The sequence below is a fragment of the Carettochelys insculpta genome, chromosome 7 (assembly GCF_033958435.1).
Source record: "Carettochelys insculpta isolate YL-2023 chromosome 7, ASM3395843v1, whole genome shotgun sequence".
NCBI classification, from domain to species: Eukaryota; Metazoa; Chordata; order Testudines; family Carettochelyidae; genus Carettochelys; species Carettochelys insculpta.
In genome coordinates this window covers 64350815-64364546 of record NC_134143.1, presented here as the reverse complement: position 1 = coordinate 64364546, position 13732 = coordinate 64350815, and the positions used below count along the sequence as shown (strand labels likewise).

The following is a 13732-nucleotide window of genomic DNA, read 5'->3' as shown; positions in this document are numbered from 1 at the left end:
AATATCTCCTTATTGTGCAGAAATTTCAAATTCAGTGGTTTCCCCTCTTCCTTTAACTGTGAAAGGACTCCACTGGTATCTTTGTCCAGCGTTTACTAGGGTGGAACAGAGTGTTGATCAAGGATCAAACGTATCCTTGGCCGAAAAAAAAACTCACTAACCTATTTTAATTATGGAGCCTTGAAGGTTTGGTTCAATTGGTACGTGGTCAGGTGGCTCAAAATTCACTCCCTTTTTTAATTGTGTTTACTAGCAGTTGAAGTGCTGGAGCTGACTCATGTCTGCATCTCAGCTGGCCCTTGTCCGATAGTGCTCTGATTTCTCACACTAGTGGAGTGACTCTCTTGAATTCTCTCACAAATATACTACAGAAAATAAATAAATCTGCTCCAGGGGCTCTTCCTGTCTGTTAACCTGTCAAAGTGTCTCTTGAGATAAGAGTCAGAGATGTACAGGCATGGGTCAGTTACTGCCTTGTAAAATCTGGAGCAACTCCACTGAAAGTGAGAGTTTGAGACCTGTTTTGTGTGATGTTTTGCCTCCCGACTGCTTTGAAGAGGGTCGGTTTTCTGTGCCCAAAGTCTTTCGGTATAGTGCCCTGCTGTCCAACACACTAGCTGCTAGCCACATGTGACTGTGTGGCTGGTTGAATGTGGCTAGTTGGCTTGAACAATAATATATTTTCAGAATTTATTATCGTGTATTTTCAGAATTGGTTTGACATGATGGGTAGTGAATGGAGTGGCACCAGCAGTCCTCTGTTGAGATGGGCCCTGTAGTTTCACATCAACTATACCAAAGGCTAGGCAAAGCTAGCAGCCCCTCCTCAGAAAATCACCTCAGATGTGACTGACATAACTCTCCCATTAGCATTAACTTGGCCACAGAATTACTGGAATATCCATTAAAAATGCCCCCTCACACAGCCTGCCTTGTCCCAGCAAAAGTTTCTTCTGAACAAGACTGTACTTGTCACATCCAAGACAGCAGGTTGGCAGTTTACTCCCAGAACAGACACGGAAAGTCAAGTTCAGAGGCCCTTTGCCAGGAGCCCTACAGGATTTTTAAACTTCAACTTCAAAAGAACATTCACATTTTTGGTTCCTACAAAGCAGAGCATAAACATCTTAGAGGAGAGATGCTGTGCCGAAGCCCAAAATTAACCACTTAGATGGGTGCCAGGCCAAGATATGAAGAAAAGCCTTCTCGTGTCGAGAACTTTGTCCTCCCCTGAGATGTAGCCAGGCCTTCACAAGTACTGCAAGGTTCCTACATGGAGAATATGATGCTTGTTTCCAGTTGACCAGAAAAGACTTCAAGCTTTAGTGATTCCATGTGCCTTTTTGCCAATTCCTCTTACTTCTACTTCTTCCAAAGGCAGAGATCACCATGAAGCCATCACATGGGTATCTAGACACCTATGAAAATGAAAGAACCTCTTCTCCCTTTCTCCATCTTGGAGAACATATTCAAAGTGTTTGTATGCCTGTGCAAGCAGTGTGACTCCAGTTCCGAGGGAGGACATTTGGGAAGGAAAAGTTACTGACTAGAAAAAGACATCTCTTTCTCTTCTTCTGGACTGTAGTCAGCCCTTAAACTCACCCCTTCTTGAAACAATAATAATAATAACAATAACAATAATAAATAGGTTTCTGCAAGATTCAGATTAGCCTTGTGGTCATGGCCTATATGATCCTGTTTGAACTAAGGACAGGCAAAGGCAGAGCAAAAAAAACAAAAACCAAAACCACGCATCTGATCCTCTAATATTTTGGTAACATGCACGTTACTTTCTGGAAAGGATTGTTTGGGGAAGGACCTATATTTGGCTAAAACCATACTTACTGTTTACAGGTTCTGCCCCAGGGGAAAACCAGAGTATTTTAGACACAGCTATGTTTGATTTTTCTTGACTACAGTTGCTGGGTTTTCTGTAAATTCATAAGCCAGCCCTTCCGCATGTTAGCTTTCCCATGTCAGCATGGCTTCCTTGTCTAGTTTAATAGTCACTTTTTGCAATAGAGAAATCTCCAATGGCCATTATTCTCCATTGTTCCCAACATGGATACATACCGAGGAGCATTACGCCACCTTGAGGATCCCACTCTGAAAGGTTTTGGGCCCATTCCAGGCATCATGGATGTCTAGGAGACAGAAGTGAGATGTCAGATTTATTCACTTGTGCTGACATAATGAGTTGCCCCTTCTAGCCCTCATTCCCTGGCTCGGCCACTTGCAGAGCTTTGTGGACCCTGTTCTCATGCTTCAGGCTCTGGGGAAACTGCTTGGCAACTAGAATAAAAGGCTAAGAACAAGGTAAGCAGGCAGAGCCATGTCCGGCACACATGGCACTGTCGCTTCCCTGCAATGAGCAAGAGCCACAGCTGCGCTCCTTCGCTCAGGTCTGCCATGCAGCCTAGTTGGGTGAGCTTTCAGGACAGTCCTCCCTCATCTTGCTCTGCCTCGTCTTCAAGAAAGGCTCTTACAAATTCTTTCTATTTGTGTGTGTTGAATGCAGGGAAAGAAGAAGAAGAGGAAAAGGGACAAGCAGCCAGGAGAGACTAACGGTAAGTAAAATAAAGTCAGTCTCCCTTACTTAGCAGAACAGTGGAGTATGCAACCTTGTGTTCCTAAGTTTTGGATAGGGAGGGAGGAATGGGCTTTGCCTGGCCTCCTTGGCAGCTGATCCCTATTGCAGTCAGCCTTTTATTTTTGTTGAATGCATTTTAATTAATTGCCTTTTATCGCCCTTCTAAAACTAGTAACCCAATCACTGCATGCAAAGCATTTTGTAAAATTAGGGGAATTTGTTCTTAATAATTACAAAGCCATTAACTTCAGAACCAGAGTTGTAATGCCTATGCCGGTGTTATAAAGTTGTACGCTTCTTTTGTGAGTGCGTGCGTATGTGTTTGGTATTAATTTGGGCTGTCCCTGTGTGCTCTGATGCATGCCTTACAGTGGTAAATCGGGTCCATTTTAAATTAAGGAGGTTTGCCATTCTCTGTAGGCTAGTGGAAATACTGCATAGGTAATCTCATACTCAAATTTGCGGAAGCCCTGTTTTAAATTTTTTGAAGCCTTTGTATAATTTGTTCTTTTTTTTCAGAACACAGCGAATGTTTCCTAAATCCTTGCCTTTCACTTCCTCCGATTACAGGTGCTAATGTCATTTTGAGTCATTTTGAATAGTTTATAAACTGTTTTTTAATTTTTTTACCTGCCACTATAGATTTGAACGTTGAACACTTATGATATAAAATGGGGAAAAAATCCACACGTTTTTACAGTATATAATTTATATAATATGCTTGGTAGTATTTTTTTTAATTTTGTTTTTGTTCTTTTAATTTTTGTTACATTGCTATTAAATAATAGTACAGTAAAAATAACTCAAGAGTTGTACTAACTGTGCAAATTGAATATGCAGTATTTCTTTAAAGAGACTGATAAAGAAGGAAATCAATAACGAACCTCCTTAATCTAATGGCATTTTTCACGGCTCCCACTAAGTCTTCTCACATCAGCATGCCTACGCAGTATGTTTTTTTTTTTTGTTTTTTTTTTATTTTTTTGGTTTATTTATTTGTTTTTTTCCCTTTCTGTTCAAGACTCTCCATCATGATTCACTCGCTAGACTAACTCAGTGCATTTTTCCATGCTTTACATTTGTTTTCTGGCTGATGCTAACTTGCCTATTCTGTAGTCTTCTTCCCATCCATTCTTTTTTTTTTCCCCTTTTTTTTTTTTTTGAGAAAATTATCAATTAAAATTTTAAAAAATAAATGTTATTCCAAAAGCTGCATTATCCCAACAGAGACTTTTTTCCTCTTCTCTCTCTGTGTGTGTATGTGTGTGTGTGAGAATTGAAGAAAAAAGCATGTTCAAGAGCTAACCCTCCATACTTAGCTTCTTTTTTCTTCCTTCCCCATCCTCCCCCAAAAACAGAAAAAATATGCCAAAAAGCATCATTTTAAACAAACCACAGTAACTTCCCTCCATTGTTTTAAATGATAATAGACAGTCCTTTAGAAAGGGATACTGCAGCTTTAATTGCAACAGCTAATTTCAAGAGTTGGATAAGAATGTGATTATCACTATTTTTTTTTAACTTTTAAATCAAAAGTCGATATTTTGCAATTAATAATGAGGTCATTGATTTTATTCCCTTTTTATTTTTATTTTTTTTTATTTTTATCTTTCTCTTATTTTTTCCTCCCCTTTTCTCTCTCTCTCTCCTTTTTCTGCTCGCTTCTTTCTTGAACTCATTCAGACCTGAGCGCTCCTAAGAAATGCCGAGCGCGCTTTGGCCTTGATCAACAGAATAACTGGTGCGGCCCCTGCAGGTGTGTATAGTTTTCCCAGACTCGCTATGGCTGGTTTGCAGCGGTTTATTTGGTACTTTCCCCCCAAACCCCCCTTTTTTTCCTGCCTTGTTGCTTTGTAGCTCTGTGTTGTGATCTAGAAGACACAAGGGAGTGGGACGCTGCCATGAATTATTGTCTCTCTTTGAAAGGGTGTTGCTTTTTTCCCCTCCTCTTTCCTTGCTGCTGCTAGCCAGAAACCCACTGTAAAACAGCATCAGCCTAAGCATATCTGATCCGTGACTGCAAACGGTCCCACCCTCCAAATCTGCTCTCAAGGAATGTTGCATACTCTAAACAGATCCAAGACTCAAGCATTGAGTGTGATACAAACAGTGGGCGAAGTGAAGCAAATGCACAACAGCATAACCATTTTAGGGTTTCTTTGGTTGCTTGGTCTGGCTTTTTGTGGAAGCCCTCCTTTCTTTCTTTCGTACCCTCGGTGTGAGGGGAGATTACCACGTGCAATGGAGATGATTAAAGAGAAACGTAGCTGTAGCTAAGATGTCACATCCACATGAGCTCTATCCACCATTGTGTTTGTATTTTTTGTGTTTACCTTATGCTAACAGATGCAAATACTCCAAAGAAGTGTCGGGCATTGTTCGGGCTTGACCGACAGAGTTTATGGTGCAAACCATGCAGGTATACTACCCAATTAGGCCTTTGGGGAAATAAAAGCACTGTCCTTTCAGTGCATTTGTATGATTTTTTTTTTAACCTTCTCCCTACCCCTCTTACCTTCTCTCTTCCACAGCATCAAATTCTAATAATCTTTGATTCTCAAAATTCCTTGCTAATTTAATGCCATTTCTTTTCTTTCTTTACCAATAACCTTTCCCTGGTGGTAGAACTGGGAACAAGCAAAGCCTGATGTATCACAAAACTGGCACGGTCCTGACAAGCAGCAAAATGAATGCTTAGGTGGACATTTGCACTGCATTTGTATGTGTACGTGTGTCCACTGTCTCCAAAAGGTTGAAATATTCTGTGATCTACAGCACTGGTGTTTTCATCACAATTATATGTATTCCAGCCAGTGTTTACAGCTGATACTGTACTTATGCTGTCAGCCTATTTGCAAAAATTTAAAAATGGTCTGCAAATTACACACGACATATCTATACTTTTTCATGCCGATTTTCTGAAATTCTTGACATTGTAACCCAGCAAGGTGAGCTGTAAACACGAGCTCGAGAGAAAACTGATTGCAGTTTTAGTAGGGCAGTTTTCAGTACTGAAAGGAAATGAAAAGCACCTGTCAGCCTACATTTTGACAGCCCATGTTCTACTGCAGGTTTATACCAAATTTGTAGTTCCATGGATAATTCAGCAGGTACTTCTTTCTTGGTGGAGGGGATACCAGCTAGTTCTTTTTTCTCATTCCCTTTCCATAATGACAGCATTTGGTTAAATTTGTTGTTTCTTTGTTCTGATACAAGCAGTCTTTGAATATGGAATATTATGATGGTAGGTATTACAACCAAAACCACACTCTGTATGTAGTGCTTCCCTCTCATCTCTCCTTCCTCATGTCCTTGCCATGTGCTTCATTTCATTTAGAAGGTAGACTAGATGTCCGTATTCTTTGTGCATGCCCATGTTCCTTTTGTTTTCCTCAATGCCAAGCACAAACATGGATTGACAATGTACTGTGTATCTCACCATTACGATACACGAAGGCTCATAAAATGTCTTCTGCCCCATTTGGTGAATTACAAGCTCCATTAGAAGCATGCTTAGTATTGTGAGTTGTGTCTGAAGTGTCAGTCTGAAGGCAGTCATGTTAGATGTCAATGTCAATACAGACGTTAAATACCTTTTGAAAACAGCAATTTAAAATGCTTTGAAAAGGAGGAGGAAATCCAATCTAGAGGAGATGGGTAGCCACTTACACTGTGAAAAAGCAGACTTGAATCTTATGTGGCGAAAGACACTTATAATGTGTTTAATTAAACTTATGCCATGGTTAATTTAGTACACAGTGTCAATAGATACTTAGTGTATAGATAATGTATTTGATATCTGTCAAACTTTGTATGCTGGGTGGTTGTAAGAACTAGCTCTACATTATGTCTGTGACATTCATCATTACGTCAACATCATACTGTCAAAGCTAAATTTTATCATTGGAAGGACTTTTCATGTGAGCTATAGGATTATCAGTTTGACAGTGCATTAATTGTGTACAAGGAGAATAAGCCCTTTGTTGTCTTAGGCGATATTTACACATCAACCTTATTTCGAAATAAGCTATTCCGAAAAAGCTATTCCAAAATAATCATATTTTGAAGTAACACAACTATGCCCAAAAATGCATTTCAGAGTAGCACTTAAACATTTCAAAATACAGTGTCTACAGACAGAGCCATTGGGCACGCTGTGGCTTATTTCGAAATAGGTATTCCTCGTAGAATGAGGTTTACCTATTTCAAAATAAGCCAAATGCTATTTCAAAAATTATTTAGAAATAGCATTTGTACTGTGTAGACACTGTTACTTTGAAATAACTTTGCTGTGTAGACCTGCCCTTAGTTTTTTGCCTTGGATTATTTTAGTTTTATTCAAAAACATTTCCTGCAAGCCAAAGTCGTCTTATTTCTTGGAAAACCTTTATTATAAGCACTGACTGGGGCAAGACCTTCTAATGACATATCTCATAAATTTATGTTTATTGGCTCTTTTATTTTACATATATCATGGCACTTTCTTATTAGACGGAATCTAGGTCACTCTACATCTTGTTCTGGTGCTACTCATTGTAGCTTCTTTTTTACAGAGTATTAGTTTTCTGTAGCAGATGGATCTTAGAGAGAAGCTGTATGATGCACAGTTTGATAATGTGGCAGAAACTGAGACCTCTTTAGTCAGGCTAGGTGGATCCCAGAAAACTTGCCATTATCCATGGCTTTCGTTTCTGGTAACAGCAGTGTCATTAGTTTTCAAGATGCTGTTTAGGGCCATGCTTAGCACTGGTGTAAAAGGGCACACTCTGCTGACTTCAATAATAATATGTATATAGCGCTTCTATTTTCAAAACATTGCCTCTGCCTTATTCCTCACAACAGACTTGTGAGATGGTAAGTAACACTCTCTGCTCCAGTTTATAGACAGGGAGACGGTGAGTTTGGATCAGAGTAGAAATTAGAACTGAAGCCCTTAAGCTACAATTACTCCCTTGAGTGAAGTTGTGCCCACATACACCTGTGGTGAGCTTAGGTCTTTATCAGTTGTTTGGTATTCCTATAACCTAATAGGCATAAGGGGATTTCAGCTGCGCAGGGTCCTTTCAAAAAGGACCCTGTGTACATGAGCCATGCGCAATCATCAAAAGCAGCACTTTCAAAGTGCCGCAGCTGCCATTATGCTAATGAGGTGCTGCATATTCATTGCAGCACCTCATTAGCATATCCCAATATGTCTCATTAGCATCCCCCTTTCGAAACGGGGGTGCTAGTGTCGACATGGTCTAAGAGTTGAATATTTAATGGAAGTAGGGAGAAGCACCAGGCTAAATTAATGACAATGAAAGGCAATGAATATAATTATCCTGGGCAGAATTTGACTTATAAACATCTCAAACCAAGAAGACCTTCCACATCTGTGGTCCCCTGACCAACTTCTTTTCCATGATGTGCTCTGGCTCTTACTCTCAACCTTAAGCCAAAAGTCAAGCTAGTGTGTATCTATCTATCTGTATATATAGCCCAGAGTCGGTCATTCTGAACATAAGATTATTGGACCCAAATAAGCAATAGTTTGCTAGTGAGCAACCTCAGCACCTCATACAGGCTGATCTCTGTCATGTGAGCAGATTTCTGGAGACCTGGGACCCCCCCCGAAATGTTAATGCTTAGCTTTTCACATTGTCGTTAGCCGTGACAGTTCCGAAACGGGTCATGAAGCACAATGTCCAGCTCCTTCCCCAAAATCTGGGATTTGACTTATGACAAAAAGAGCAGTGCAGAATTTCAATTTAGAACCCAAGTAATGTGGAACTAAACATGCCTTTTTTTTAAAGAGGTGGGGCAGGGAAAGACATCAGAAATAATACAGAATTTAATAAAGCTACTCTCAATGCCCAGAGGTTTCCAGTGTTGTTTGCTAGAAGAATTAAGCAAGGTTCTGTTTTGAGCCCACCAAATTTTTTCCCATCTTTTAACTTTGCCTTAATAAAGCATGGTTTGCTGCCTGACATCTTCACTTTACTTGGTCTTCTCTTTCCCCTCGCTCTCCCTTCAACACCCCCACCCATTTTCCTTTCTTTTGCATTTTAAGTGCATGAATGTCTTTGTTTTTAGCATGTATTGATCTGCAGGCTAACGTGGTCAAAACTCTAATAGCCCTAACCATTTATCTTTCTGTGTGGCACTTTGAGCAGAACCTCAGTCTATTGTCCAACTCTGGTGAGGGAGTGTTATAACATGGAAAGAGGCCAGCTCCTTCTTGAAGGAGGTGCAAGGTAGGGTTCGGTACCAGACACAATCTTTTACCATGAGTTAGAAGGTCAGAGATAGTGTTTAGTTGAAAACAAAACAAAAAAATCAAACAAACTAGCACCAAAGAGAGAGCAGGGGAAATGGCTTATTTTTCCAACCTGGACTGACACAACAAAATATCCATTGAACCAAATCAACATTGATAGAAGAGCATGCATATCCATTTGCCTGAATGGAGTTATTATGATTGCTTAGATCTGGGGGAGAATTCACCCACCGACATCAATATTCCATGCACGATAAGTTAGGAAACAAATCTTTATTTCTGTTCACCACCTTTTGCCATTCATTTCTGAGTTGCTCAGTTGTTCTGCCGTATCCAGTGGAATTAGTTGGGAATGTATTCTTTTATTTATTTATTTTTTCTTTCTGGTAAAGCTCAGTTGACGTTATCTAAGAATTTGATTAACTTTGTCAATTGATACGATACCGAATTTAGCACTTTCCATAGACAAACTGTGTTTGTGTGGCTTGACTTTTAGCATAACTTTAGCCACTACGTTTTGGTCTGTGAGATGCTTTAGCAGTGTGCCTAATTCTTTTTGTCCTGCATATATCCAGCAAGAGAAGCATTATGAAAATCCTCTTTCATTTGTGGCTCGAAAGAGGGTGGTGAGGTGGAGGGGAGAAAGGGAGAAATTATTTTTGTTGGGTTGGTGGATATTTTTTGGGCCACCATTTTTTATGAGACTCATATAATTCCTGGTGTGAACCGAATTCTGTGTTGCTCCTCATCTTTTTCTCTGTTGTTGTGCTGTTCACTTATTGAGAGTGAAACCTGCTTTGAAGTTACATGAATGGCCTCTCAAAGGAATATTGCCCCAAATAAAGAAAAGCAATCCAGAATACCTTACTCCTTCCCTGCAAAACAAAACTAAACAAAAACAAAAACAAACAAAAAAAAATTAAGCCACAACCTGCAGGCCATACAACCAGTTATTCTTGTTATTTTGAATCGTTTCTGTTTATCTCATTCTTCTTCTGGCTTTATTTTGTTTTTATTTCACTTCCTTTTGTTCTTCCTATTACATTTCCTTTCTCTCTGACTCTGGATTTGGTAGTAGCAGAGAGGTAGCCGTGTTAGTCTGTGTTCTAACATAACAAACGAGCAGCACGTAGCACTTTAAAGACTGGATTTGGTGTGGTTCTTAACAGAAAAAAGCAAAGGTAGTATGTCTCAAAGCCTTTCCATTGATCAGTTAGGAGCAGTCTTCAGGGGGTATGGCACTTCAGCTTTTTTAAAATTTGACACAAGCCACCATGGATAAATTAGTAGCGCTCTAAAGTTTTTTATTGGTCAGGCTTAACTTTTTACAGGAAGACAGATCTTTTGAGGAAAACAAGTTCATAGGGTAGTATATGGGGCTACAAGAATTTGAATCAGAAGAGTGTTCGTGTGTAGCCTAAACAGGAGAACAAGAAAATTTGTATCCTCTCCAAGTCTGGTAGCACACAGTTCAGTTCCTTTGAGGCGTTAGTCGCTTTTACACACCCAGCAATCCTTTAAGCACCTTGTAGGCTCTGGGTGTAACCTGTTCAGCATCAGGGTAGTTTATTTATGGCTCCTTGTTATAGATACCTTTTTCCATTAGTGTCTTTGCCCTTTATTCACAGATAACTTTCTCCCTGTTTCTAGGAGAAAAAAAAAGTGCGTTCGCTACATACAAGGTGAAGGCAGCTGCATCAGCCCACCCTCTTCAGATGGAAGCTTACTAGACTCTCCTCCTTCTTCTCCTAACATGCTAGCCTCCCCGACCAGAGACTCAAAGCCACAGACTGAACAAACGCAACCTCTCTCACTTACGTTGAAACCTGACCCACTGGCACACGTCTCCAGGATGCCGCCGCCGCCGCCGTCCTCCTTGGTCCTGACTGAAAGCTCCGCTAACAAGCCCAGTGCCCTGTCTGCTTCGAATTGTCAGAATGGGCCCTTGGATCATCCGCCTGCCACTTTACAGCCATCAGCATCCTCCTCCTCATCGTTAGCACAACCTTCGACGTCCTCCTTGCATTCCCATAGTTCTTTGGCTGGGACACAGCCCGAGCCACTGTCACTTGTAACCAAGTCTTTAGAATAGCTTTAGCCTCTTCAGCCCTTGCTATTTTTTTTAAACTTGTGTTTGGTTTTTTGGTCCATTTTGTTTATTTTTTTAAATTTTGTTTTATTTTTTAATTTGTGCCATATGGCTACATTAGTTGATGTTTATCGAGTTCATTGGTCAATATTTGACCCATCCTTATTTCAATTTCTCCTTTTAAATATGTAGATGAGAAAAAGCCTCATGATTCTGCCAAAATTTTTATCAACAGCTGTTTAAAGTCTTTGTAGCGTTTAAAAAATATATATATATACATAACTGTTATGTAGTTCCGATAGCTTAGTTTTAAAGACTGATTTTAAAAATTAAAAAAAAAAGAAGCAATTTTGAAACAGCCCTTGCAGAAGGTGTTGGTTCTTTATTATTTGTATTAAATACGAGCTTGCGAACCAATCATTTTACATCTGGTTTTTAAACCTAAAAGGGCACAATGAATGCAGTGCCGCTACTTTTTTTTTTCCTCCTTGTGTGAAACAACTTTTATTGTGATGTTGCTTGTTATTGTTTAAATGTACAGAAACAAAAGGGTTAAAATGTGTTAATAAACCTTGTTCCATGGTGTTGTTCTTTTTGGGGGAGGGAGTACTACTCAACAGTTAAAGGTATCACAACGCTATTGGACCAGTAGTATTTATTGCTTTAGAGATTGCTTGTTGTATCTGTTTGTTGTCCATTTTTAAATATGTTTTCCCCTTTTTTTCTAGAAACATTGTATAAAGTTTTTTTCCCCTTAGTGTAAGCATCTTATATATAACAACTCATTTGTACAAGGTTTTTAAGTTTATATATAAATGTGTATATATATATTTTTTCGGGGGGAGGGGGGTTAATTTTCTTTTCTTCTTTTCCTGTATGAAACACACAGTTACCACCAAATGGACATTTACAGATGCATTTTAAAGGATCAATAGTGTAAAAATAAATACATGAAACAAAAATTGCTTAAAAAGCCATTACACGTACAAAAAGACTTGAAAATTTAGCAAGGGAATTTTTAGCACGCTGTTGGAAAATATAGCAACGTCCACGTGTCTCTTGTTCAGAACTGCAGTTGAATCCCCTGCGCCATTAGAGCTGTAGCCCACGTGCAAAATTTTTATGTGCCAAAATTCTCAGTGACTTAACTTTTTCCCAACAACTTTATTTTTTTTTAAATGCTGTAATTTTTTTGTTCATCCTGTTTTGCTGTGATGTTACATAGGTAGATATGTATGTAGTTTTAATGTCACCTATAACAGACGTGTTTGGTAGCAGATTGTCCGGAAAGCATTTAAAACGAAGAGGTATAAACCCTTAAGGGCCAAATTCTGTATATTAGATTACTCATAAAAGGAAAATCAGACTGCCACTTTTATGTACACTTACTACATACAGGTAGGTAGCAAACTTAAAACAAACAAAAAAAAAAACTAGGCATGTTGATGTTGCAAAAAATGCTGTATAAAGCTGAAAAATTGTTCATCTGTTCATTCAGTGCCATTGTAGTTGACATGAAGCGATTGTAAAACTGTCTCAGATTTTTCTCTGGTTTATTAAGATGCTAACTATAACATTTTTTGTGAATACTTTGAATGTTTCCTAACAGTTGTGATGTTACTGTTCCGTTTTATGCTCTTATTCCAATTTTCATTTTAATGGTTTGGAAGCCATTTTTGTAATGAATAAATGTTCATGCTGTACAGTATCTGTAGCATGCAGTTCTGGATTAATAAAAGCAACTTAGTATGTGCAGCGAATGACTTGTCAACTTATTTGTGGGCTGATTGTATTTTACTGTGGTCATGCAAGTCTGAAACATGGATGCCCTTTGTATTCCTGTGATAAGAAGAGGTGGATGGAAACATTTTCAGAATTTCAATGAATAGTGACTCCCCCCCCACCAAAATCTGATGTTCATGAACATTTTGCCAATTTTTAGCCTCTTCCACTCATGGGAAATATTTTGCATCTGTTTAATGCTGTTGTGATGGAGATCCTGCAATTGTTCGTTTCAGTGGACAAAAGCCTTTCCTGTGCTCGGCAAACAGGTGTGTGTGCACTCATGCACGTGCACAAAACAACGGTGGAATCACTTATATGTTAAGCAGTTAGCGCATTGCAGGCATTATACAAGGAATGAATAGTAACATGCAGTGAACATAATGTTATTTTCCCATTTGATTCTGACAGTTGGGCTATGTCTACATGTCAATTTGTTGTCAAAATAATTTAAGCAATTTGCATGATGCAAATTGTGTAAATTATTTCAATATACCGTATTCTGGATGGAACCAAATTCTGGAATAAGGTGGTATTCCGAACATTCCATTACTCCTGGTATGATGAGTACTGGAACTAGAATAGCACCCAAATTCACAACCCAATTCTGGGTGCTGTGAAAAGCCTGATGTTGCTATTTCGGGATACGCTTGTATCCCAAAATAACGCCTGCTGTGTAGCCGTAGCCTTGGAGAGGAAAATAAGCCTGATTGGTTATACTTTAAAAGTGCATTTGCTCAGCCCAGCAATCTAGTAATTCTTCAGGTCAGTTTCTCATTCATAAGGGATGAAACTCACCCAGAATGAAACTTAACATGGTATGTGTACTTTAGACTTAGTTCTGCTCCTTTGCACAACTCTGATGTGAATTGACGTGATGCATGTTTGAAAGAAAAAAGCTTTTATTACTATGGGCATTTTGGAGTACTTTGGCTGATTACTACAATTTGGAGGGAGTGACTCACAGGTTCTACTCTTGCTTAAAAGAAAAAATGTAGTTTCCATCTTGTCC

General features: G+C 39.1%; 1 protein-coding gene across 28 annotated transcripts in view; it reads left to right on the top strand.

Annotated features, from left to right (window-relative positions):
* Window positions 1-12691, top strand: part of TCF7L2 (transcription factor 7 like 2) — a 225961-nt gene extending 213270 nt beyond the window's left edge. For 7 of the 28 annotated variants that reach the window (XM_074999142.1, XM_074999137.1, XM_074999136.1 and 4 more), the window contains 4 exons: window positions 2519-2567; window positions 3110-3160; window positions 4274-4346; window positions 10500-12691. In XM_074999142.1, coding sequence (XP_074855243.1) covers window positions 2519-2567; window positions 3110-3160; window positions 4274-4346; window positions 10500-10941 — 615 coding nt within the window. In that variant the 3' untranslated portion in view covers window positions 10942-12691. Of the gene's footprint in view, window positions 1-2518; window positions 2568-3109; window positions 3161-4273; window positions 4347-4936; window positions 5010-10499 lie in introns of all 28 variants that reach the window. The other 21 variants (XM_074999162.1, XM_074999157.1, XM_074999156.1 and 18 more) reach the window with 7 other exon arrangements.
* The last annotated feature ends 1041 nt before the right edge of the window (window positions 12692-13732 follow it).